This window comes from Leucoraja erinacea, chromosome 2 (genome assembly GCF_028641065.1).
Source record: "Leucoraja erinacea ecotype New England chromosome 2, Leri_hhj_1, whole genome shotgun sequence".
NCBI lineage: Eukaryota > Metazoa > Chordata > Chondrichthyes > Rajiformes > Rajidae > Leucoraja > Leucoraja erinaceus.
In genome coordinates this window covers 63,708,657-63,736,314 of record NC_073378.1, presented here as the reverse complement: position 1 = coordinate 63,736,314, position 27,658 = coordinate 63,708,657, and the positions used below count along the sequence as shown (strand labels likewise).

Below are 27,658 nucleotides of genomic sequence, written 5' to 3'. Positions count from 1 at the left end.
GGAGAAACTCAGCGGGTGAGGCAGCATCGATGGAGCGAAGGAAATAGGCGACGTTTCTTCCTTCGCTCCATAGATGCTGCCTCACCCGCTGAGTTTCTCCAGTATCTTTGTCTACCTTCGATTTTCCAGCATCTGCAGTTCCTACTTAAATGTATTTTTGAGTCATTTTTGTGCTATACACATATGGCATATTCTTGGAAATTTATTGGGTATTATAATAAAGTCTTCAACCTGTTATATCATTTAAAATATAATAATCATAGGGAATATATTTAGCGACGTCTATATGGCGCCAGTGTGAAACGGCCTTGAGTGGTCAGTGGACAGGAGCTGTACGTGGCGGATTTGTGTATCATCAAGTTACTCACTCGAGTACAGACACATGCACGGTCTCCATCAATCCTGTCTGTGCTTTCCTGACATGCATGTACAGTCCCTCATTCACCCAAGTTATTTAGTAATTTTTACCCATCATTTTGGGATGTTATATACATTTTTTTAAATGTAAGCATGTTCATGTTTATTTTTGTTAGTTTATCAAAAATGTATTTCTGTATGCTTTGTTAGTTTATGAAAAGTTTGTGTGTTGATTTTCCCTCTCTCTCTCTCCTCCAAGGTTAGTTCTGTTTGCCTTTATTTGCTGAAATTTGAACAAGCAGTTTGATTTCGGAATTTGATTGCATTGTCAATAAACTTGAGAAAAATTTGTTATTTTTTGTTTAAACCTGTTATCAGAAAAATATATTATGTTTGCCTTATGAACTTTAGGTTTATGAAAGAGATAGAGATTAATAAATATATATTATGATTTTTATGTAGGGGTTCCCTGAGACATGAAAATTATTTCAAGATTCCGCAAGGGTAAAATGGTTTTGAAACGCTGCTTTAAACAGTGTAAAAAATTGCTTACCAATTGCTTATCAGTGGGAAGCACATACATGAAATGTTTCCTTGGAATATAAACAAAATTAAAAATGTTTTTCAAGAAAATGACCTACTTCTCAGAGGGAGAATATTGGACTTTATTACCTTCCGTCACATGGAATGCAGGGAGCCGCTGTTGGATGTTTATGTTAAATTTTATTTCATGTGGCTGTGTGTCTTGTTGCTTTTCACTTAGTATGGCAACTCAAATTCCACTGTGCCTTAATTGGTACATGACAATAAACTGAAACCCTGAAACCTTGAACTAAATTTTACATTGAACTCAAAATACTTCCTGAACACCTAGTGTTTTCTTCACACCATCTCTCTACAAATAAACAAGAACAAATGGCTGGTTGGTTTTGGGAGATTACAATCTAAAGAAGCAATAACAATCAGAAAAACTATTAACCAGCCTTCATCAGTAAATAATCAGATAAAACTATTAACCAGTCTTCAAGAACTGTTTCAAAATGTAATCTGCAAACAGTAATCAATTTTGAAATTTCAGCTGTCAAGAAACTAGCATCATTACTTACAGAGAGAGCAAGCTGCCAGCTCACAGCAGGAAACCACCAAAGAACACCAGTGTGGAACTTGCCATGACTATTGGACTGCGGTTTTATGTTCAGAAACGTTTAGACTCTGTGTCCCAATACAGATGTTTGAATATGAAGAGGGGCTCGTCAATCGAGATGTACTCCCATTTTATACATGTAATTACACTGGTTATCTAGAAATAAAATGTGGAATTATAACTGCTGAAAACACCTTCAATCATCTGCTGTTATGTTTGTTCTTAAAAAGTATTAAAACCCAATGCACTTTGAGTTCAGAGTAATTCTCCTGGGAGATGCTTCGGCCAAGGCTCCTCCTGAAAGTCAGCTTCTACCAAAATGATTTTTTACATGTACAGCTCCAGTCTCCATATGGCATAATGGTCCACATTATCAAGGAAAGTTCAGGGCAACTTCTGGCAAACATCAAAATATGTATGGATTGTAAGTACATTTCTGCCACTTCGAGCACCAAAAGGAGTCGTAAAGCATTCACCAGTATAGATCTGAAGGCCATTTCACAAATAAATAGATGAGAACCCCATCATGTGATTTGATAAAGCTTCCTTGAAACATGTTAAAACAAATTGAATGCGTTACCATGTGCAGTTTTGAATAAGCAGATAAGTAGGATGGAAGTGCCAATTTTAGGGATATTTAACTTAAAGAGGATTGTGATTGTCAAAGGAACCACGGATAAGATTGATTACCCATACACATGGGCCAAAAGAAGTCATGAGAAAGGGCCAGAAGGGGCCACGAAGAAGGAGGCAAAAGGGCCACAGAATAGTTTGGCGAGTCAGATTAAAGAAAATACCAAAGCTTTTTTAAACTATTTTAAAAACAAGAATATAAAAAGAGAGAAGAAAGGACCATTCAAGGATAACAAAGGGAATTTGTGCTTGGAATCTCGGAATGTAGGCAAGGTACTTTGCATCTGTTTTCACCAAGGAGAAGGACAGTGAGGTCAGTGTGGAGAATACTAATACTAATATTAATACTAATACTAATAATAATACTAATACTAATATAATATGCAAGGGTAGTTTGTAATTGAGGAGGTGGTGTCGGTGCTCTTGAAGAGAATTAAGATGGATACATCCCCAGGTTGTATTCCAGGTTATTGAGAGGGGTTCGAGAGAAGATTGGGCAAGCCTTGACGGAGATCTTTCCTTCCTCTCTAGCCACAGGAGTGGGCCCAAAATAATGGAGAGTCAGCCAATGTTACCCTTTATTTAAGAAGAGAGAGAGAATCCAGGAAATTATAGGCCAGTGAGCCTCATGTCAGTGGTAGGGAAGCTATTGGAGAGGATTCTTTGGTATAGGATTTGCTCGTGCTTGGAAGAGAATCAGTTAATTACAGTCAGCATGGCTTTGTACATGGCAGGCCGCGTCTTATTAACTTTATCAAGTGTTTTTGAGGAGATGACAAAGGTGATCAACGAGGGAGGGCGGTGGATGTTTCCTACATGGATTTTAGAAAGGAATTTGATAAAGTCTCCCATGGGCAGCAGATGCCGAAGATTAAGCTGCACAGAATTACCAGTGACTTGGGTGTGTGGATTCAGAACAGGCTTAACTAATACTCTACTTCCTTACAAGGCTTAGGAAGTTTGGCATGTCCCCCACAACTCTCGCCAACTTCTACAGATGCACCACAGAAAGCATTTTAATGCTGCATCCATCCAAGCTCCGTCCAAGACCACAGAAAATTGCAGCGAATTGTGGACGCAGCACAGACCATCACACAAACCAACCTCCCTTCTATTGACTCCATTTATACCTCACGTTGCCACGGCAAGGCCAGCAGCATAATCAAGGATGATTTTCCCCCAGGCCACTCCCTCTGCTCCCATCAGGCAAAAGGAATAAAAGTGTGAAAACGCACACCTCCAGATTCAGGGACAGTTTCTTCCCAGCTGGCAACTGAATCATCCTACAACAATACACTTCTTCCCACCCTGCTTCCTGTAAGGATTCCATCCCCTACTCCCAATTCCTCCGTCTACGCCGCATCTGCTCCCAGGATGAGGCGTTCCACACCAGGGCATCTGAAATGTCCTCGCTCTTCAGGGAACGGGGGTTCCCCTCCTCCACCATAGATGAGGCTCGCACCAGGGTCTCTTCCATACCCCGCAACACTGCTCTCTCTCTCCCCATCCCCCCCACTCGCAACAAGGGCAGAGACCCCTAGTCCTCACCTTTCACCCCACCAGCCGTCACATACAACAAATAATCTTCCGTCATTTTCGCCACCTCCAACGTGACCCCACCACTCGCCACATCTTCCCATCTCCCCCCATGTCTGCCTTCCGCAAAGACCGCTCCCTCCACAACTCCCTTGTCAATTCTTCCCTTCCCTCCCGTAACACCCCCTCCCCGGGCACTTTCCGTTGCAACCGCAAGAAATGCAACACCTGTCCCTTTACCTCCCCCCTCGACTCCATTCAAGGACCCAAGCAATCGTTCCAGGTGAGACAGAGGTTCACCTGTATCTCCTCAAACATCTACTGCATCCGCTGCTCTAGATGTCAGCTGATCTACATCGGTGAAACTATGCGGATGTTGGGCGATCGTTTCGCCGAACACATCCGCTCGCTCCGCAAGAACCTACCTGACCTTCTGGTGGCTCAGCACTTCAACTCCCCCGTCCGACCTCTCTGTCCTGGGTCTCCTCCATGGCCAGAGTGAGCAACACCGGAAATTGGAGGAACAGCACCTCATATTCCGCGTGGGGAGTCTGCATCCTGCGGGCATGATCATTGAATTCTCCCAATTTTGTTAGCCCTTGCTGTCTCCTCCCCTTCCTCAGCCCTCGGGCTGTCTCCTCCCATCCCTCAGCCCTCGGGCTCCTCCTCCTCCTTTTTCCTTCCTTCTCCCCGCCACCCCCTATCAGTCTGAAGAAGGGTTTTGGCCTGAAACGTTGCCTATTTCCTTCGCTCCATAGATGCTGCTGCACCCGCTGAGTTTTTCCAGCATTTTTGTGTACATCCTACAACAACCACAGAGTAGTGATGAACTACTAACTATCTCATTGGTGACCTTCGGACTACCATTGATCAGATTTTGCTTGCTTTACTTTGCACTTTATTCCTTTATTATGTATCTATGTAAATGGCCCAATTGTAATCATGTTTTGTCTTTCTGCTGACTGGTTAGCATGCAACAAAAGCTTTTCACTGTACCTCGGTACACGTGACAATAAACTATACTAAACTAAAACTAAACTAATAGAAGACAGATGGTTGTGGTGGAAGGACAATGGTCAGGCTGGACGGCTGCAGAGTTTCACAGGGATCCATGCTGGAACTGCTGCTGTTCGTGATATACATATAAATGACTTAAACATAAACGTATAGGAAAGAACTGCAGATGCTGGTTTAAATCGATGGTATACACAAATGCTGAAGTAACTCAGCGGACAGGCAGCATCTCTGGTGAGAAGGAATGGGTGAGGTTTCAGGTTGAGTTTGAAGAAGGGTCTTGACCTGAAACATCACCCATTCCTTCTCTCCAAAGATGTTGCCTGTCCCGCTGAGTTACTCCAGCATTTTGTGTCTACCTAAACATAAACGTAAATGGGTTGGTGAGTAAACTTGCAGGTGACACTCAGATTGTTGGGGTTATGGACTGTGAGAATGGCTGTCAAAATGTACAGCCGGAGATAGATCAGCTACAGAAATGGCAGATAGAGTGTAATCCAAGCAAGTATGAGGTGTTGCACTTTGGGAGGTCAAATGGAAGGGGAAAATATACAATGAATGGCATGATGTACAGAGGGATCTCAAGGTCCTTCCATAACTCCCTGGAAGTAGCAAAACAATTAGAGTGATAAAGAAGGCATAGGTCATAGAAGGTACACAAAAAAGCTGGAGAAACTCAGCGGGTGCAGCAGCATCTATGGAGCGAAGGAAATAGGCAACGTTTCGGGCCGAAACCCTACATCAGTCTGAAGAAGGGTTTTGGCCCAAAACGTTGCCTATTTCCTTCGCTCCATAGATGCTGCTGCACCCGCTGAGTTTCTCCAGCTTTTTTGTGTACCTTCGTTTTCCAGCATCTGCAGTTCCTTCTTAAACACATAGGTCATAGAGTCAGGCTTGTGTTCATAGGTCAGGGCAGTGGGTTTAAGAGTCAAGTCAAGTCAAGAACGTTTATTGTAAGGTGGATGGCTGTTTGTCAGGTTGGAGGCCAGTGACTAGTGGGGTGCCACAGGGATCTGTGTTGGGTCCACTGTTGTTTGTTATGTACATCAATGATCTGGATGATGGTGTGGTAAATTGGATCAGTAAGTCTGCAGATGATACTTAAATAGGTGGTGTTGTGGATAATGAAGTAGATTTTCAAAGTCTACAGAGAGATTTATGCCAGTTGGAAGAGTGGGCTGAAAGATGGCAGATGGAGTTTAATGCTGATAAGTGTGAGGTGCTACATCTTGGCAGGACAAATCAAAATAGGACGTACATGGTAAATGGTAGCGAATTGAGGAATGCAGTTGAACAGAGGGATCTAGGAATAACTATCCACAGTTCCCTGAAGGTGGAATCTGATGTAGATTGGGTGGTAAAGAAAGCTTTTGGTGTGCTGGCCTTTATAAATCAGAGCATTGAGTATAGAAGTTGGGATGTAATGTTAAAATTGTACAAGGCATTGGTGAGGCCAATTCTGTAGTATGGTGTACAATTTTGGTCGCCTAATTATAGGAAGGATGTCAACAAAATAGAGAGAGTACAGAGGAGATTTACTAGAATGTTGCCTGGGTTTCAGCAACTTAGTTGCAGAGAAACGTTGAACAAGTTAGGATCTTTATTCTTTGGAGCGCAGAAGGTTAAGGGGGGACTTGATAGAGGTCTTTAAAATGATGAGAGGGATAGACAGAGTTAACGTGGATAAGCTTTTCCCACTGAGAGTAGGGAAGATTCAAACAAGAGGACATGACTTGAGAATTAAGGGACAGAAGTTTAGGGGTAACATGAGGGGGAACATCTTTCCTCAGAGAGTGGTAGCTGTGTGGAATGAGCTTCCAGTGAAGGTGGTGGAGGCAGGTTCGATTTTATCATTTAAAAATAAATTGGATAGTTATATGGACGGGAAAGGAATGGAGGGTTATGGTCTGAGTGCAGGTAGATGGGACTAGGGGAGAATACGTGTTTGGCACGGACTAGAAGGGCCGAGATGGCCTGTTTCCGTGCTGTAATTGTTATATGGTTATATTGTCATGTGTCCCAGATAGGACAATGAAATTCGTGGTTGCTGCAGCACAACGGAATATCGTAAGCATAAATACAAAACAGTTCAGTGTGTCTATATAGCATAGACCACACATATACACATAAATAAACAGATAAAGTGCAAAAGGTTGTTACAGTTCAGATTGTTTGATGGCGAGTTTAATAGCCTGATGGCTCTGGGGAAGCAGCTGTTCCTGAACCTGGATGTAGATTTCAGGCTCCTGTACCTTCTACCCGATGGTAGCAGAGAGATGAGTGCATGGCCAGGATGGTGTGGTTCTTTGATGATGTTGGCAGCCTTTTTGAGGCAGCGACTGCGATAGATCCCTTCGATGGTGGGGAGGTCAGAGCCGATGATGGACTGGGCAGTGGTCACAACTTTCTGCATTCTTTTCCGCTCCTGGACGCTCAAGTTGCCGAACCAAACCACGATGCAACCAGTCAGCTGGCTCTCTACTGTGCACCTGTAGAAGTTCGAGAAAGTCCTCTTTGACATACCGACTCTCCGTAATCTTCTCAGGAAGTAGAGGCGTTGATGTGCTTTCTTTATAATTGTGCTGGGACCAGGAAAGATCTTCGGAAATGCGTACGCCCAGGAATTTGAAGTTCTTGACTCTTTCCACCATCATCCCGTTGATATAAACGGGATTGTGGGTCCCTATCCTACCCCTTCCAAATTCCACAATCAGTTCCTTATTTTTGCTGGTGTTGAGAGCCGGCTGGCACCATTTGGTTAATCGATCGATCTCACTTCTACACTCTGACTCGTCCCCATCAGTGATTTGTCCCACAACAGTAGTGTTGTCGGTGAACTTGATGATGGAGTTCGCACTATGTCTGGCTACACAGTCATGAGTATAGAGTGAGTACAGCAGAGGGCTGAGCACGCAGCCTTGAGGTGCTCCCATGCTGATTGTTATTGAGGATGATACATTTCCACCAATACGGACACTGTGCTCTGTGCTCTCCAATCCAATTACAGAGGGATGATTGTATTTAATGCCGAGCTGTAGTCAATGATTAACAGCCTGACATATGAGTTTTTGTTGTCCAAGTGGTCCAGAACGGAGTGGAGGGCCAGTGAGATCACATGCACCGTTGATCTGTTGTGGCACTAAGCGAACTGCAGTGGGTCGAGGTTCTTGTCGAGGTAAGAGTTGATATGCGCCCTAATCAACCTCTCAAAGCACTTCATCACCACAGTGCCACTGGTCGATGGTCATTGAGGCACGTCACTTTACTCTTCTTGGGCACCGGTATTATTGATGCCCTTTTAAAGCAAGTGGGAACCTCAGACCTCAGAAGTTAGAGGTGGAAAATGTCTGTAAAAACTCCAGCCAGTTGGTCCGCACAGGTTTTCAGAACACGACCGGGTATGCCATCAGGTCCAGGCGCTTTTCGGGGGTTCTTGAAGGATCTTCTGACGTCGGCCACTGTGACTGAAATACCATCACGGTGAATGGGGGCTCAGGAAGGCACATCAGTGTTCTCCCTATCAAAGCGTGTGTAAAACGCACTGAGCTCGTCAGCTTCGCTGACAATTGAGCTGCCTCCTGATTTCGCATTGTAGGAGGTAGGATGGCATTCAAGCCCCGCCACAGTTGCCGAACATCCGTCTCATTCTCCAGCTTGGAGCAGAAGTCTCTTTTGGCCTTTTTAATGGCCTTACCAAGGTCGTATCTGGACTTCTTGTAGACCTCTGTATCTCCCGACCTGAATGCCTGGGATCTAACTTCAAAAGAGTGCGGTTCTCATGGTTCATCCAAGGCTTCTGGTTAGGAAACATTTGCAAGGTTTTTGCTGGGATGCAGTCCTCCACACATTTCTTAATGAAGTCTGTGACGACTGGGGCGTATTCATTCAGGTCCGTTGCCGAGTCCCTGAGTATTGCGCGGTCTACAGACTCCAGTCCTGTAGTTGTTCCTCTGCCCCTCCCAACCAGCTCTGTACAGTCCTCACCTCTGGGGGGTGCGTTCTTCATTTGCTGTCTGTAGGCAGGAAGAAGCAGCACCACAGTATGGTCGGATTTACCGAAGAGAGAGCGAGGGTAGAGCGATAGGCGTCTTTGATGGTCATATAGCAGTGGTCGAGGGTGTTTGATCCTCTGGTGCTGCAGGAGACATCTTGGTAGAAGTTAGGAAGCGATTTCTTCAGGATGGCTTTGTTGAAGTCCCCAGCTAATGTGGTAAATGCCTCTGGGTAAGCTGTCTGCTGCTTGTTGACCACAGCGTGCAGCTTCCCCACTGCCAGATGGACATCAGCCTGGGGTGGGATGTAGACCACGGTCAGGATGATGGAGGTGAATTCCCTCGGTGGGTAGAATGGATGGCACTTCACCAGCAGCTGTTCCAGGTATGGAGAGCAGGAATTGAATAGGACGGCCACTTCAGAGCGACATGCAGAGTTGACCATGAGGCAGATGCCCCTCCTCTCCCTTTCAGCTCCCTTACGCTGTGTGGCCCTTGTGGCTAAAGTGATCAGGGGGTATGGAGAGAAGGCAGGTACAGGATACTGAGTTGGATGATCAGCCATGATCATATTGAATGGCGGTGCAAGCTCGAACGGCCGAATGGTCTACTCCTGCACCTATTTTCTATGTTTCTTTGTCTCCCAAATGCCACTGTACGGTCCATGCAATGGACGGAGAAACCTTCAGGCTGGACTGATGATGGAAGTCATGTTGCAACTTTATGGGACGTTAGTTCAGGGTCATTTGGAGTAACATGCGCAGTGCTGGTAGCCCAATGACAGAAAGGATGTGGTGGCTTTGGAAAGTGTACAGAACAAGTTTACCAGAATGATGCTTAGATTAGGGGAAGAGGTTGGACAGACTTGGATTGTTTTCTCTGGAAAGCCAGGGGTTGTAGGGAGACCTGATGGAATTATATAAAATTACGAGAGGCATAGATCGGGTAGACATTCAAAATACTAGAGGGCATGGCTTTAAGGTGATAGTAGCAAAATTTAAAGGAGATGTGTGAGGTAAGTATTTTTACACAGTGGGTGGTGTGTCTGGAATGCACTGTCGGGGGTGGTGATTGAAGCAAATACGCTAGTGGCATTTAAAAGACTTTTGGATAGGCATATGGATATTAGGGAATGGAGAGATGTGAGTTATATGCAGGTAGATAACAGAAAGTCTTGGAATAATGCTCGACACAGACATTGTTGGTCAAAGGGCCTGCACTTTGTCAATATTGATCATGATATATAATAATTATTATGCTAGTACAACATGTTTATATGCAAAGAAAAATCATAATCTCAATTGTAATCTCACACACTTGTTCGTTGCTCCGATTCATAGAAACATAGACATAGAAAACATAGAAAATAAGTGCAGGAGTAGGCCATTCGGCCCTTCGAGCCTGCACCGCCATTCAATATGATCATGGCTGATCATCCAACTCAGTATCCTGTTCCTGCCTTCTCTCCACACCCCCTGATCCCTTTAGCCACAAGGGCCATATCTAACTCCCTCTTAAATATAGCCAATAAACTGGCCTCAACTACCTTCTGCGGCAGAGAATTCCAGAGATTCACCACTCTCTGTGTGAAAAAAGTTTTCCTCATCTCGGTCCTAAAAGATTTCCCCTTTATCCTTAAAGTGTGACCCCTTGTTCTGGACTTCCCCAACATCGGGAACAATCTTCCTGCATCTAGCCTGTCCAACCCCTTAAGAATTATGTACGTTTCTATAAGATCCCCCCTCAACCTTCTAAATTCTAGCGAGTATAAACCGAGTCTATCTAGTCTTTCTTCATATGAAAGTCCTAACATCCCAGGAATCAATCTGGTGAACCTTCTCTGTACTCCCTCTATGACAAGAATGTCTTTCCTCAGATTAGGAGACCAAAACTGTACGCAATACTCCAGGTGTGGTCTCACCAAGACCCTGTACTACTGCAGTAGAACCTCCCTGCTCCTTCAATTTTAAATGTAACATTGTAGGTTTTACAGGTTATTTTAGATGCCTTTTTCTACTCAATTTGCTATTTACAGCAGCTATCTACACTCTTCCAACCTTTCATTTTAAAAAATGCTTCCACCACATTACTTAACAAGACAAGCATCTATTTGGTCTTCTCGTAAAGGTAGAACGATTCTAAGGTGAATAAGAGGCGACCGTGGCTGACAAGGGAAGATGTGTAACAAGGCAAAGATGAGCAGGAAGCCAGAGGATTGGGTAACATTTAAAGAACAACAGAAGGTAACTAAAAAGGCAATACGGGGAGAAGGTAAGCTAGCCAAGAATATAAAGGAGGATAGTAAAAGCTTCTTTAGGTATGCGAAATGGAAAAGATTAATTAAGACAAATGTGGGTCCTTTGAAGACAGAAACAGGTGAATTCATTATGGGGAATAAGGAAATGGCGGAGAGTTGAACAGGTACTTTGGTTCTGTCTTCACTAAGGAAGACACAAACAATCTCCCAGAAGTACTAGGGGCCAGAGGATCTAGCGTGACGGAGGAACTGAAGGAAATTCACATTAGTCAGGAAATGGTGTTGGGTAGACTGATGGGACTGAAGGCTGGTAAAACCCCAGGGCCTGATGGTCTGCATCCCAGGGCATTCAAGGAGGTGGCTCCAGAAATTGTGGACGCATTGGTGATCATTTTCCAATGTTCTATAGATTCTGGGTCAGTTCCTGTGGATTGGAGGATAGCTAATGTAACTCCACTTTTTAAGAAAGGAGAGAGAGAGACAACAGGGAATTATAGACCAGTTAGCCTCACATCGGTGGTGGGGAAGATGCTGGTCAAATATTAAAGATGGCGGCGCGCACGTTCGCAGCGGCTCACGGCTCCCGGACTCGGTGCTCTTTTTTGTTGTTTGTGTACGTTGTGTTGTCCGTGTACGTCTTTGCAGTCAGTTCTGCGAACACCCGCTACACCCGCTACTCCCGACAGAACCTCGTGGATATCGGGGATATCGGTGACCAACGTCAGTCTGCGGTTTCGGGTGTCTTCCATCGCAAGTATAACATCCCGGGCGACATAGCAAGACCACCGGGGTCCCCGTGGATTGTTGTTGGATCTAGGAGGCGGCGCAGACGGAGGAGGGAGAGGAAGCAGAAGCGAGGCCGCAGGTCCGGTGCTTTGCTAAGGCTAAGGAATCGACCACACAAGCCACCTCTACCGAGCCTGTATCTCTCCAACGCCAGATCCCTGGTTCACAAAATGGATGACCTGGAAGTACAACTCGCCGGAAATCGATATGTCCGCGACTGCTGTGTTATGATCATCACCGAAACCTGGCTTCACCCGGGGATACCTGATGCTAGCATGCAGCTAGCAGGTCGCTTTCTGCTCCGCGGGGACAGGACTATGGACTCCGGTAAGAGCAGGGGAGGGGGCCTCTGTATATACGTGCATGAGAATTGGTGCAACAACGGGACAATCATAGCCAATCATTGTTCCCCTGACCTCGAGCACATGTCTGTAAGATGCCGGCCTTTTTTTCTACCGAGAGAACTAACAGTCGTGATTGTCACAGCTGTGTATATTCCACCTGACGCCAATGTAAACAAGGCGCTCTCTCTCCTGCTGAACACCATTAACGAACAGCAGCGGGATCACCCCGAAGGTGTTCACATAATCGCAGGGGACTTTAATAAGGCCAACTTGAAGACTGTACTGCCGAAATTCTACCAACATGTCAAGTGTTCTACTAGAGGGGTGAACACGCTGGATCATGTCTACACCAATATCAAGCACGCGTATAGAGCCATCCCCCTCCCCCAACTCGGCCAGTCAGATCATCTCTCCCTCCTGCTCTCTCCAGCCTACACCCCCCTCAGACGCAGTGCCAGGCCCACCATAAGATCTGTTACAACCTGGCCTGAAAATGCACTCTCCAATCTACAGGACTGCTTTACACAGACAAACTGGGACATATTCGAACACCAGGATCTGGAAACTCTCACAGAATCGGTGCTGGACTATATCAAGTTCTGCATCGGAAATGTGACTGTAGACAAAAACATATGGGTTTTCCCAAACCAGAAACCCTGGATGTCCAGCCAGGTCCGCACACTCCTCAGATCCCGCGATGCTGCCTTCAGGTCAGGTGACAGAGCTCTGTACAGGGCTGCTCGAGCCGATCTGAAAAGTGGTATTAAAAAAGCCAAGGCGGACCATAAGAGGAGCATAGAGTCCCACTTGTCCAGCAATAATACACGGGAGGTATGGCGGGGCATACAAGACATTACCAACTACAGAGGCTGTGCCACAAAGTCAGAAGACCTGAGTGCGCCGCTGGCAGAAAAGCTAAATTGCTTCTTCTCCCGCTTTGAAACATCACAACAGCAGCACTCACCTGCTACAGCCCTGTTCCCACCCTCACCTGGCTCCTGTACTACTCCACTCACTGTCAGGGAACACGATGTCAGACGGGTGCTCCTGGCAGTGAACCCCAAGAAGGCTACCGGCCCAGATGGAGTCCCTGGTAAGGTGCTCAAAGCGTGCGCCCACCAGCTCACTGCCATCTTCACCAGAATTTTCAACCTCTCCCTGGCCCAGGCAGTTATTCCGTCCTGCCTAAAATCAGCCACAATCGTCCCTGTGCCGAAGAAGTCTACCATCACCAGCCTTAATGACTACCGTCCTGTGGCCCTCACTCCGGTAATCACGAAGTGCTTCGAGAGGTTGGTCCTCCAGCACATCAAGGACTATCTACCACCAGACCTCGACCCCCACCAATTCGTCTATCGCCAAAACAGATCCACAGAAGACGCCATCACCGTAGCTCTCCACTCTGTGCTGAGCCATCTGGAGCAGGGGCAGAGCTACGTCCGGATGCTCTTTGTGGATTTTAGTTCAGCCTTTAATACAATCATTCCGGACATTCTCATTGGTAAACTGGTCACTCTCGGCCTCCCCACTGTCACATGTGCCTGGATAAAGGATTTCCTCACCAACCGGCCCCAGACTGTGAGACTCGGCCCCCACCTCTCCTCCACTCGCAGGTTGAGTACCGGTTCCCCACAGGGCTGTGTGCTAAGCCCCCTCTTATACTGTCTCTACACCTACGACTGTAGTCCGGCCCACAACAACAACCGCATCGTCAAATTTGCTGACGACACTACTGTGGTCGGACTTATTTCGAAGGGAGACGAGGCAGCCTACAGAGAGGAAGTCCTGAAGTTGACAACCTGGTGCTCAGAAAACAATCTGGCTCTGAACACCAGGAAAACAAAAGAGCTCATTGTCGACTTCAGGAGGCACATCACCGACTTAGCCCCCCTACACATCAACGGCGAGTGTGTGGAGAGGGTCAACACCTTCCGGTTTCTCGGCGTCCATATCGCTGCTGACATCTCCTGGACGGACAACACGACAGCGGTCATCAAGAAGGCTCAGCAGCGGCTGCACTTCCTGAGGGTCCTCAGGAAGCACAACCTGGACTCTAGCCTGCTGCTGACCTTCAACCGCTCGTCCATCGAGAGCCTGCTGACATAATGCATTACAGCATGGTATGGCAGCTGCACCATGGCAGACAGGGAGAGGCTTCAGAGGGTAACCAGGACAGCGCAGAGGATCATTGGCTGCCCTCTCCCCTCCCTGATGGACATCTACACCTCCCGCTGCCTTAGCAGGGCAAAGAAGATCATCAAAGACAGCTCCCATCCTGCGTTTGGACTGTTCGACCTGCTGCCCTCTGGAAGGCGCTATAGGTGCATCAAATCCAGGACAAACAGACTCAGGAATAGTTGCTTTCCGAGAATTATATCTACTATAAATTCAAATTCACACATGCACTGACTACACCGCCCAACACGGACTTCCATCTGTATATATGTATATATGTATGTAGCGCCGCAGAATTTGTGCACCTATTCCCCCCCCCCATCTCCCTTCTGTTTTTTGTTTTTTCTGTTTCTTGTTTTTTGTGCTAAATTGTATGTATGCACTGAGTACGAGCAGCTTTCAGTTTCACTGTACATGTATAGTGACAATAAATGGCATATCTATATCATATCGATAGCGGCACATTTGGATAGCAGTAACAGGATCGGTCCAAGTCCGCATGGATTTATGAAGGGGAAATCTTGTTTGACTAATCTTTTGGAATTTTTTAAGGATGTAACAAGTAAAATGGATAAGGGAGAGCCAGTGGATGTCGTGTATCTGGACTTTCAGAAAGCCTTTGATAAGGTCCCACACAGGGCAAAATTAGAGCACATGGTATTGGGGGTAGGATATTGACATGGATAGAAAATTGGTTGGCAGACAGGAAACAAAGAGTAGGAATTAATGGGTCCCTTTCAGAATGGCAGGCTAGTGGGTTGCCGCAAGGCTGTGCTGAGACTGCAGTTATTTGCAATTTATATTAATGATTTAGATGAAGGAATTAAAAGTAACATTAGCAAATTTGCAGATGACACAAAGCTGGGTGGCTGGGTGAACTATGAAGAGAATGCTATGAGGATGCAGGATGACTTGGGTAGGTTGGGTGAGTGGGCAGATGCAGTATAATGTGGATAAATGTGAGGTTATTTACTTTGGTGGAAATAACAAGAAGGCAGATTATTATCTGAATGGTGTCAGATTAGGACAAGGGGAAGTACAACGAGACATGGGTGTCCTTGTACATTAGTCACTGAAAGGAGGCCTACATACAATGAAGAAAGCTAATGGCATGTTGGCATTCACAATGAGAGGATTTGAGCATAGGAGCAAAGACGTCCTTCTGTAGTTGTTCAGGGCCCTGGTGAGACCACGCCTGGAGTATTGTGTGCAGTTTTGGTCTCCTAATTTGAGGAAGGAGATTTTTACTGTTGAGGGAGTGCTGCATAGGTTCACGTGGTTAATTCCCAGGATAGAGGGACTGTCATATGATGAAAGAATGGAACGACTGGGCTTGTATTCACTGGAATTTAGAAGGATGAGAGGATATCTTATAGAAACATATAACATTATTTAGGGATTGGACACGCTAGATGCAGGAAACATGTACCCGGTGTTGGGAGAATCCAGAATTGATGTCCACAGTTATAGAATAAGGGGTAGGCTATTTAGAACTGAGATAAGGGAAAGAAAATTCATCCAGAGAGTTGTGAATTTGTGGAATTCTCTGCCTCAGAAGGCAGTGGAGGCCAATTCACTGGAAGCATTCAAAAGAGAGTTAGATAGAGCTCTTAGGGCTAGCGGAATCAAGGGATATGGGGAGAAGACCATTGTGGATGATCAGCCATGATCAGACTGAATGGCGGTGCTGGCTCGAAGGGCCGAATGACCTACTCCTGCACCTATTTTCGATGTTTATATTTTACCATCTTTGAAGCCTCAATATTCTATCTACATTGTGGAATCTAAAACCGCTAATATTGCATACATTATTCGCTCAAAATGTTACATCAGTAGGGGAAAAAAATAGGAGCATGTACTTTCTTTATTCTAAAAATAAATAAAAAGTGCTGGAGTAACTCAGCGGGTTCAGTCGCCACCTCTGGATCTCAAAAGAATAGGTGACATTTTAGTAAAACTTTTCACGTTGAAGGTTCCCGACCTAAAACTATCCTTTTTCTCCAGAGATGCTGCCTGATCCGCTGAGTTACCCCAGCACTTTGTGTTTATCTTTGGCATAAACCAGCATCCGCAGTTCTTTGGTTCTACTACATTCTCTATTCAGATGTATTTTATAATTCCAGCAAGTCAAAATGCAAAAACACCACTTTTGAGTTTCAAGAATATGCCATTTATAACTTTAAATTGCTCATATTTAAATGCCAAAGTATGAACTAATAATTGGAGCAACCGGAGGATAGAAGATGACTAAGAAAAAGATTCAACAACAGATAAAAGGACTTAACACCTACTAAAGTAGGACCTACGCATATCACAAAACCACAACATTTGACAGAACTACAAACCTCGTTAGAGCAGAGATGGTTAGTCCTCTTTAGAGCAGAGATGGTTAAGGGGAAATGTCAGGACCATGATAAGTATTTATGCAAAGAAGTACAAAATAGAAATTCTTCTTAGTGAGAAGAGCAACGATAGCCAGAGGACACAAGATGAATTTGCAAGGGAATTAGGGAGAAGGTGCAAAATCATTGAGCAGAGAATAGAGAGGAAATGGATGTCATCAAATTCAATTTCATGCCACATGCACATTTGCAAAGTATTTTCTAAGGAGCAAATAAGTGATTCATTTACAATATGATGATGGCACAGATATCATGAATTAGAAATGTATCCCTTTGGGTCATTTTTGTTTGCTGAGCAGTCAACCAAACAAACAGTATTCCATACCGAAATGCATTCACACTAGAAGAGCCTGACACAGTCTTACAAGAGGGAATATCACAGCAACCCAACAACAATCTAAATCAGTAATATTTGTTGCTTTTTAGAGCACCTCGCGCACATTTATACTGAATCACAAAGTGCTAAATGGCTGGATTGCCCAAGCAAGGAATCAAGGGATATGGGGAAAAAGCAGGAACAGGGTACTGATTTTTGATGATCAGCCATGATCATATTGAATGGCTGTGCTGGCTAGAAGGGCCAAATGGCCTACTTCTGCACTTATCTTTCTATGTAGCTAATAAGGGGTAGGCCATGTAGGACTGAAATGAGGAACTACTTTTTCACCCAGAGAGTTGTGAATCTGTGGAATTCTCTGCCATAGAAGGCAGTGGAGGCCAATTCACTGGATGTTTTCAAGAGAGTTAGATATAGCTCTTAGGGCAAACTGAATCAAGGGATATGAGGAGAAAGCACGAACGGGGTACTGATTTTGGATGATCAGCCATGATCATATTGGGCTTAGGTACACAAAAAAGCTGGAGAAACTCAGCGGGTGCAGCAGCATCTATGGAGCATCTATGCTGCACCCGCTGAGTTTCTCCGGCTCTTTTGTGTACCTTCGATTTTCCAGCATCTGCAGTTCCTTCTTAAACATCATATTGGGCTTAATGTTCTGCTGTACATATTTTCTATGTTTCTACTTAAAACCAAAGACCTGGCAATGAGCGACGTTCAAAGTTTTTTCATTTTCGACTGGTACTTCATTTCTAATTTGTTTTATCGCATGTAACAGCACACTGAAAAAAAATCATTATTTACTGAGACATTTTGTTGATCTTGTATGTATTGTCTGACTGCATTCCATGAACTAGATACCAGCCAGCAGTAAAAAATAAACCGCAAATCATGCCATGTTCGAAAAATATGATTATTCAGACTTTTGCCTTTATAACAGGTAACTTACGTGTAGGAAGGAACTGCAGATGCTTGTTTAAACCGAAGATAAGCACAAGAAACTGGAGTGAATCAGCATCTCTGAAGAAAAGGATTAGGTGAATCTTCAGGTCGAGACCATTCTTCAGACTTCTGTATTTCAGTATTTGTTCTGAGTGAAACCAGACACCAGGTGCTGGAGTAACTCAGTGGGCCAGGCAGCATCTCTGCAGAGCATGGAAAGGCAACATTTTGGGGTTGGGCCCCTCAGTCAGACTAATGGGAGACGGGGGGGAGTTGCTGGAGCCCCGGGCATGCGGGCTGTCGAGTCGAGGAGTGTTGGTGGAGGCACTGGTCTGGAGACAGGCAAGCTTGTGATCCTTTGTAAAATCCAGGTAGGCGAGGAAGCGTTGAGGGCGTGGATCTGGTGTCAAATTAAGTACAGTTGGGGTCCATTGCAGGTCTGGGTGAGTGAGGCCCAGAGAGTCAGAGCGAGGATCTGCTGGTGCAGGCGCATCGCAGCCAGTGTAGAACGCAGGGCACAGAAGGGGAACTGTTGTGAAAAGTGGCAGATCGACTGTCGGAACCTGTAATCTGGGTTGGGTCCAAACTGGTAGGTCTGGAACACGAGCTGGAATCCACGAGGTAGAAGATGGAAGTGCAGGCAAGCACCGAGAAAACAAACGTGGTCGTAGAGCCGGAGAGCAGGAGTAATCACAGAGGGGGACTACTCTGACTACATCTCTGTTTGCTTTGTTATTAACTTCTCCCAGCTAACAATGATCTATTCTATATTTTCCTTAATCTGCATTCTTTTTTCACACAGAGAGTGGTGAATCTCTGGAACTCTCTGCCACAGAGGGTAGTTGAGGCCAGTTCATTGGCTATATTTAAGAGGGAGTTAGATGTGGCCCTTGTGGCTAAGGGGATCAGGGGGTATGGAGAGAAGGCAGGTACGGGATACTGAGTTGGATGATCCGCCATGATCATATTGAATGGCGGTGCAGGCTCGAAGGGCCAAATGGCCTACTCCTGCACCTAATTTCTGTTTCTATGTTTGTCCTGTTTTCACACCTTATACTTCCTTATCTATGCGATCCCTCTCCCCTTACATCAACACCACCCATTCCTTGTCTCCAGAGATGCAGTCTGTCCCTTCAGGTTTAGTTTAGTTTAGAGATACAGCGTGGAAACAGGCCCTTCAGGTCCACGCCGATCAGTGATCCCCACACATTAACACCATTCGGACAATTTACATTTATACCAAGCCAATTAACCTACAAACCTGCACGTCTTTGGAATGTGGGAGGAAACCAAAGGTCTCGGAGAAAACCCACGCAAGTCACGGGAAGAACGTAAAAACTCCGTACAGACAGCACCCGTAGTCAGGATCGAACCCGGGTCTCCGGCGCTGCAAGTGCAGTAAAGTGCAGAACCATGGCTTTTGACCACCAATTGGGAATATGCAAGCATGCACAAGAATCTCAGAAATAAAAAAAGTAAAAATGCATAAAATAGGAATCAGGTTGTATATTACGTGAGCTTTTTTTATTGAACATGTGAGGCATGAATGAACACTGCAGGCAAATCAGAGCACGACCTTCAGTGAATTGAAGGGCCCGAGGCATTTAATTGGGGAACACTCGGTTGGTTTTCATGGGAACACTCTCCACCACGCATTTTCTTATGAAGTCGGTAACAACCGTAACGTATTCATTCAGGCCCATTGCCGAGTCCTTGAAGTCTACTGACTTCAAGCAGTCCCGGACAATAGTCACATTATATTCAATTTCATTTGCAGCTCCTCAACAATCCATGCATATAGTAACACCTGATAAGTGGCAAATAGCATTCACACCACAAGTGTCAGGTAATGTCCATCTCCATCAAGATAGGAACTAATCATCTACCCATTATATTAAATAGTATTTTCATCACTATGTCCCCCATCTCTAATCTAAACACCTTCAAGATTAACAGCATCTTGATGACAAATCCAGGACAATGCAGCTTGTTTGTTAAATTTAGTTCTTAGGGCTAAGGGAATCAAGGGATATGTGGAAAAAGCCAGAACGGGGTACTGATTTTGGAAGATCAGCCATGATCATATTGAATGGGTTGGCTTGAAGGACCGAATGGCCTTCCACTGCACCTATTTTCTATGTTTCTATGCTTGATCAATACCCCAAATGTTACACTAAAATATTCCCTCCACTACTGGCTCATAGCATCTGAACCATGTACAAATGCTCTAAATATTGGCAACTCTAACAGCACCTCCCAAAGCAACAACTACCACCAAGTAGGACAATTACTTTAGGCACATGTAAACATTTTAAGAAGGGCAGAGATGATAAGCCAGGGAACAACAGGTGGATGAGCCCGATGTCAGTGGTGTGAAAGTTATTGGAGGGGATTCTAAGGGACAGAATTTACCAACATTTGGATAGGTTAGACACAAAAAACTGGAGTAACTCAGCAGGACAGGCAGCATCTCTGGAGAGAAGGAATGGGTGATGTTTTGGGTCGAGACCCTTCACTGATTATGGATAATCAGCATGGGTTTGTGGGCATAGGAAATTTTAGAGAGATTTTTGAAGCAGTCACCAAGAGGATTGATGAGAGCAGGGCAGTGGATGTGGTCCATAAGGAATTTAACAAGGTTGTTGACAGCAGGCTGGTCTGGAAGTTTAGATCAAAGGAATCAAAGGTGAACTGACCTACTGGATTCGAAATTGGCTTGGAAGAAGGAGTCAAAAGGTAGTGTGGAGGGTTGTCCTGATAGGAGGCCTGTGAGGCAATCTTTCCAAACGCTTTCTTCACCACACTGTCCACCTAACTCACCACTTTCAGGGACCATGCACCTGTATCCTATGTTTTGCAACACTCCCCAGGGCCCTATGACATACTGGAAATCTTGACTTGGTTTGATATACCAAAGCACAACACTTCATACTTGGCAGAGTTAAATTGCAATTGCTATTCTTTTGCCTACCTTCCCAACTGACCTAGATCCTGATGTTAAATTAATATCCTTCCTCACTATCAATTTTGGTACCATTTGCAAATTTACAAACAATGTTAACTACTTTTGTCATCCAATTGTTAACGTGGATAACAAACAACAGTCTGCAACACACCACTGGTTACAGTAATTCTGTAAAACTTGGAATATGCAAAAGGCTGCAGATCAGAAACAGATATCTGAGTTTTTGAACATAAATCGCAATATTCTTTTGTTATGTTTATTATCCAGGCTTATTGACAATTACAAATATCTAATTTGAGTAACTGAGTAATTTCCGTTTATCTCATAAACGTTTACTTCTTGTAAAGGTGTTATATCTCCATGACCCATATTTCTATAGAAAACAGCTCCGATTATCAAAACTACACTAATAACTACTTTATATTTTGTTTTCATTATGATTGCAAAATATTTAAACTACTTTATCCCTTTCTTTAAACTTATTTTTTAGAATGTCGATTTTCTATTATTCCACAACAATAGGAGCTGCAGTTTAGTTTTTAGTTTACAGATATAGCTTGGAAACATGCCCTTCGGCCCACCTAGTCCACGCTGACTGGCGATCACCGGTACACTCGATCTATCCTACACACTAGGGACAATTTGCAGAAGCCAATTAACCTACAAACCTGCATGTCTTCGAATGGAAACCGGTGCACCCGGAGAAATCCCGCGCGGTCATAGGGAAAACATACAGATAGCACCTGTAGTCAGGATTGAACCCGGGTCTCAGGCGCTGTAAAGCAGCAACTCTACTGCTGCCCCACTGTGCTGCCCTGAATTAGTCAAACATTATATATTAGACTCAAAGGCTTTTTAAAATATTTATTTATACATATTTGTTCTAAATACCTATCGTCTTTACTTGCTCTTTGTACTATGTGCTGATTGTTTCCCTTACTGCTACCTTAAATCTATTTTGTTCATTTCATATTTCAACCAAAGGAAAACCTGACAGGACTAGTTTGGAAAGGATAAGGTGAATGCACAGTCTTTTCCCCAGATTGGGTGATCAAGAACGAAAGAGCATAGGTTTAAGGTGAGTGGGAAAAGATTTCCCCTATCGGTCAACTGTTTCAGAGGGTGGTGGGTATATGGAACAAGCTGTCAGAGGAAGTAGTTGAGCTGTGTACAACAACAACATTTAAAAGGCTTTTGGAAATAGATAAGAAAGGTTTAATGGTATGGGGAGCAAACACAGGTAAACGGGACTAGTTTAAATAATAATAATAATAATGCCATTTTATTGTCACTATACACATGTACAATGAGATTAAAAGCAGTGTTTAAGAGGGAACTGCAGATGCTGGAGAATCGAAGGTTACACAGAAAAGCTGGAGAAACTCAGCGGGTGCAGCAGCATCTATGGAGCGAAGGAAATAGGCAACGTTTCGGGCCGAAACCCTTCTTCAGACTGATCGGGGGTGGGGGTGGGTGGGGACAAGAAAGGGAAAAGGAGGAGTAGCCAGAAGGCTGGAGGGTGGGAGGAGATAGTAGGGGAGCTGAGGAAGGGGAGGAGACAGCAAGGACTAACAGAATTGGGAGAATTCGATGTTCATGCCCCGGGGGTGTAGACTCCCCAAACGGAATATGAGGTGCTGTTCCTCCAATTTCCGGTGCTGCTCGCTGTGGCCATGGAGGAGACCCAGGACAGAGAGGTCGGAGGCGGAGTGGGGGGGGGAGTTGAAGTGCTGAGCCACCGGGAGGTCAGCTTGGTTATTGCGGACCGAGCGGAGGTGTTCGGCGAAACGATCGCCCAACCTCCGCTTGGTCTCACCGATATAGATCTGCTGGCATCTAGAGCAGCGGACGCAATAGATGAGGTTGGAAGAGATGCAGGTAAACCTCTGTCGCACCTGGAACGACTGCTTGGGTCCTTGAACGGAGTCGAGGGGGGAGGCAAAGGGACAAGTGTTGCATCTCCTGCGGCCGCAAGGGAAAGTGCCCGGGGAGGGGGTGGACCGAGAGGGAAGGGAAGAATTGACAAGGGAGTTATGGAGGGAGCGGTCTTTGCGGAAGGCAGATATGGGGGGAGATGGGAAGATGTGGCGAGTAGTGGGTCACGTTGGAGGTGGCGAAACTGACGGAGGATTATTTTTTGTATGTGACGGCTGGTGGGGTGAAAGGTGAGGACTAGGGGGACTCGGCCCTTGTTGCGAGTGCGGGGATGGGGAGAGAGAGCAGTGTTGCGGGGTATGGAAGAGACCCTGGTGCGAGCCTCATTTATGGTGGAGGAGGGGAACCCCCGTTCCCTGAATAGTGAGGACATTTCCGATGTCCTGGTGTGGAACGCCTCATCCGTGGAGCAGATGCGGCGTAGACGGAGGAATTGGGAGTAGGGGATGGAGTCCTTACAGGAAGCAGGGTGGGAAGAAGTGTAGTCCAGATAGCCATGGGAGTCAGTGGGTTTATAGTGTATGTCGGTTAGAAGTCTATCACCTGCAATGGAGATAGTGAGGTCAAGGAATGGTAGGGAAGTGTCGGAAATGGTCCAGGTGTATTTCAGTGCCGGATGGAAATTAGTGGTGAAGTGGATGAAGTCAGTCAGTTGTGTGCGGGTGCAGGAGGTGGCACCAAAGCAGTCGTCGATGTAGCGGAGGTAGAGGTTGGGGATGGGGCCCTGGTATGTATTGAACAAGGATTGCTCGACGTAACCTACAAATAGGCAGGCATAGCTGGGGCCCATGCGTGTGCCCATAGCTACGCCTTGTATTTGGAGGAAGTGGGAGGAGTCGAACGCGAAGTTATTGAGGGTAAGGACCAGCTCCGCTAGGCGGAGGAGAGTGTCAGTGGCTGGGTATGGGTTGCTTCTCTGGTCGAGGAAGAACCGGAGGGCTGTGAGACCATCGTGGTGGGGGATGGAGGTGTATAGTGATTGGACGTCCATGATGAAGATGAGGGGGTGAGGGCCTAGAGAATTGAATGCGCGGAGACGACAGAGAGTGTCTGAGGTGTCTTGGACATAGGTAGGGAGGGATTTAACCAAGGGTGATAGGATGGAGTCAAGGTATTTGGAAATGAGTTCGGTGGGGCACGAACAGGCGGAGACAATGGGTCTTCCGGGATTAAAAGCAGCTCTTACTCAGTGCAGACATGTAATTAATCAAAAACAAAGACAAAAACAAAGGGGGGGGGGGAGGGATAAGGTACACAGTTCTGCGGCGCTATATACATATCTATAAAAAGACAATGAATGAATAGAGTGAATAAATAGGATTCCTATATGCAATTACAGTACAAATTACAGTAGGTGGATAGATGGAAGTTCGGGAGTTTGGCTGTGAAGTCAATACATGTATGAGTTCAGGGAGGTTATGGCTTTTGGAAAGCAACAGTTTTTGAATCTGTTTGTCCTTGTTCTGATGTAATATAACGCCTCCCTGAGGGCAGCAGGTCGAACAGGCCAAATGCAGGATGGGAGCTGTCCTTGATGATGTTCTTCGCCCTGCTGAGGCAGCCGGAGGCGTATATGTCCATCAGAGAGGGGAGAGGGCAGCCAGTGATCTTCTGTGCTGCCCTAACTACCCTCTGAAGCCTCTCCCTGTCTGCCATGGTGCAGCTACCATACCATGCTGTAATGCAGTATGTCAGCAGGCTCTCAATGGACGAGCGGTAGAAGGTCAGCAGCAGGTTGGAGTCCAGGTTGTGCTTCCTGAGGACCCTCAGGAAGTGCAGCCGCTGCTGAGTTTTCTTGATAACCGCTGTGATGTTGTCTGTCCAGGAGATGTCAGCGGAGATGAGGAAGCCAAGAAACCGGAAGGTGTAGACCCTCTCCACACACTCGCCGTTGATGTATAGGGGGGCTAAGTCGGTGCTGTGCCTCCTGAAGTCGACAATGAGCTCTTTTGTTTTCTTGGTGTTCAGAGCCAGGTTGTTTTCTGAGCACCAGGCTGTCGACCTCAGGACTTCCTCTCTGTAGGCTGCCTCGTCTCCCCTTGAGATGAGTCCGACTACTGTAGTGTCGTCAGCAAACTTGACGATGCGGTTGTTGTTGTGGACCGGACTACAGTCGTGGGTGTAGAGACAGTATAGGAGGGGGCTTAGCACACAGCCCTGTGGGGAGCCGGTACTCAACATGCGAGTGGAGGAGAGGTGGGGGCCGAGTCTCACAGTCTGGAGCCGGTTGGTGAGAAGGTCCTTTATCCAGGCACATGTGAGAGTGGGGAGGCCAAGAGTGACCAGTTTGTCGATGAGAATGTCCGGAATGATAGTATTGAAAGCCGAGCTGTAATCCACAATGAGCATCCGGACGTAGCTCTGCCCCTGCTCCAGGTGGCTCAGCACAGAGTGGAGAGCTACGGTGATGGCGTCTTCTGTGGATCTGTTTGTGCGATAGGCGAATTGGTGAGGGTCGAAGTCTGGAGCGAGATTGTCCTTGATGTGCTGGAGGACCAATCTCTCAAAGCACTTCATGATTACCGGAGTGAGGGCCACGGGACGGTAGTCATTTAGGCTGGTGATGGGAGACTTCTTCGGCACTGGGATGATTGTGGCTGATTTTAGGCAGGACGGGATAACTGCCTGGTCCAGGGGGAGGTTGAAGATCCTGGTAAAGATGACGGTGAGCTGGTGGGCACACGCTTTGAGCACCTTACCAGGTACTCCGTCTGGGCCGGAAGCCTTCTTGGGGTTCACTGCCAGGAGCACCCGTCTGACATCGTGCTTCTTGGGGCTTCTTGGTCAGCATTGACAAGATGAGGTGAAGGGTTAAATTCCGTGCTGTATGACTTTATGACTGAAGGACAAAATCAAAGATGCTGCAAAACGTTGAATGATAAAGCAAAGGTGGCAAATATAAAAGCACAAGGAGGAAATTAAAGGTCACACAGTTCTAGTGAGAACAAAAATGTACATCCTGTCTATCATGCAAACATGCTAAGTGACATTACTGATCAACATGGACATTTTTCAATTGTCAGCATTTATATATTTAATAGCAGACCATCTTTTACGGAATAAATCAAATCACGTCGAGTTTATTGTCATATACACAAGTTTAGTGACAGATCACAGATACTTAGATTCAGTCAACACAAAAGATAAATTGTACACAAATTACACACAATTTCCACAAGACAATAAGAAAAGGAAATGGTCAACATTTCGGGTTGAGACCTGAATCATGTAGAAGATAAAAGCCGCAGCCAAACCACATTTTCGAGCACAGCAGAAAGACCTTGGCACTCATCTGTTGTGTAACCAGCTAAATACTTTTGTGCTTTCCCCACCCTATTGGTCAAATGGCAGAAATAAATTTACGCGGCAATCCTTTCGCAGATTTTTCAATTTCTTATTACTCTTGATGCATGGGTGACATTGGCAAGATTACAATTATTACCCATTCCAGTTATATAATTAGCCTGGCAATAATCACAACAGGCTCTATGATGCAGATAATGTTAGATGGAAGACTCTGCAAAATCTTAATGCAGTAACAAACAAGGAAGAGCATATTGAGCGGTATGTGTTTGAAACAAAATCTGGATGTGATACTGCCTTTCAGAAGATTACAGCATCTTAAAAATTGCTGCTGCTACCCTTCTTCAGCATCATACTGTAACCAGAACTGCAGAAAAAGGGTTTACCCTCACCAATGCATAAACCCACCTGAGGTCTCAACAACAATCTGCAAACCAGTGTTGGACACATCAAAAAACTGGAGGATTTCCACATGAACCATCCCCCACTCCCCATTAGATCTCTTGGATGTTTGAGAACCACTGGTGCACATCAGAGCTTTTCTAAACAACGACCCAGAGTTCACTACAAGGATCCAAGATAACTGATATTTCATTAAGTGCAAGGCTCAAGGATAAATCTGAAGAGACCCCGGATATGGTGACACATCACCCAAAGGAATTTACAGTGCACACAGCTTTAGACTCATAGTCTTTCCACTGCTTTCCCATGGATTTTAATGTTACATGATTAACTAATAAGATGAACCAAACCTCACAATTATTTGTGTGCATTAGCAAACACTGCTTGCTTAACCACAAACCACACGTAGCATTTCTCATAGTTATAACTTATTTTTAGCTAAACATTAGATCACCTCATTGAGTCTGAACCACCTTCGTACGAACAGCAATAGATGGGCTTGTCAGCTATGAACAATACAGAGAATGCTTTTGTTAAAAAATAATCCTTTAACAAAAAAGCTGGAAATTAATTCATCCACATAGTTCAGATATAATGTTCCTATTTGAGGCAAGAAAATGAAAACTCAGCAGGTCAGGCAGCATTTGTAGAGGGGAATTAGCAGTTTACATTTTTTGTCCGGACCTTACATCTGGACTGAAAGTGTAGAAGTGTAGAAAGTGAAGGACGGCATGGTGGCACAGCAGTAGAGTTGCTGCCTTACAGCGCTTGCAGCGCCAGAGACCCGGGTTCAATCCTGACTACGGCTGCTGTCTGTATGGAGTTTGTACGTTCTCCCCGTGACCGTGGGGGTTTTCTCCGAGATCATTGGTTTCCTCCCACTCTCAGAAGACGTACAGGTTTGTAGGTTAATTGGCTTGGTACTGTATGTGTAATTGTCCCTAGTATGTGTCGGTGCAGATTCGGTGCGCCGAAAAAGGCCTGTTTCCACGCTGTATCTCTAAACTAAACTAAAAGGTGGAGATAGCTAATATAAAGAGGTGAGGGGGGAACTGGTGGGGCTAGAGCTAGCAAGTGATAGGAGGATCCAGACGAGGAAAGGTTGATTGGTAGAGGGAGTCAGGTGGCGGTGAG

At 45.4% G+C, this 27,658-nt stretch overlaps 1 protein-coding gene across 4 annotated transcripts in view; it reads right to left on the bottom strand.

The window, feature by feature from the left end:
* The window catches only part of fyco1a (FYVE and coiled-coil domain autophagy adaptor 1a), a 216,304-nt gene that overhangs the window by 78,805 nt on the left and 109,841 nt on the right, over window positions 1-27,658 (bottom strand). The window contains exon 15 of one of the 4 annotated variants that reach the window (XM_055658195.1): window positions 25,517-25,658. The exons of the other annotated variants lie outside the window; for them this stretch is intronic. Coding sequence (XP_055514170.1) covers window positions 25,631-25,658 — 28 coding nt within the window. The 3' untranslated portion in view covers window positions 25,517-25,630. Of the gene's footprint in view, window positions 1-25,516; window positions 25,659-27,658 lie in introns of those variants that run through there. 4 annotated transcript variants of the gene reach the window in all.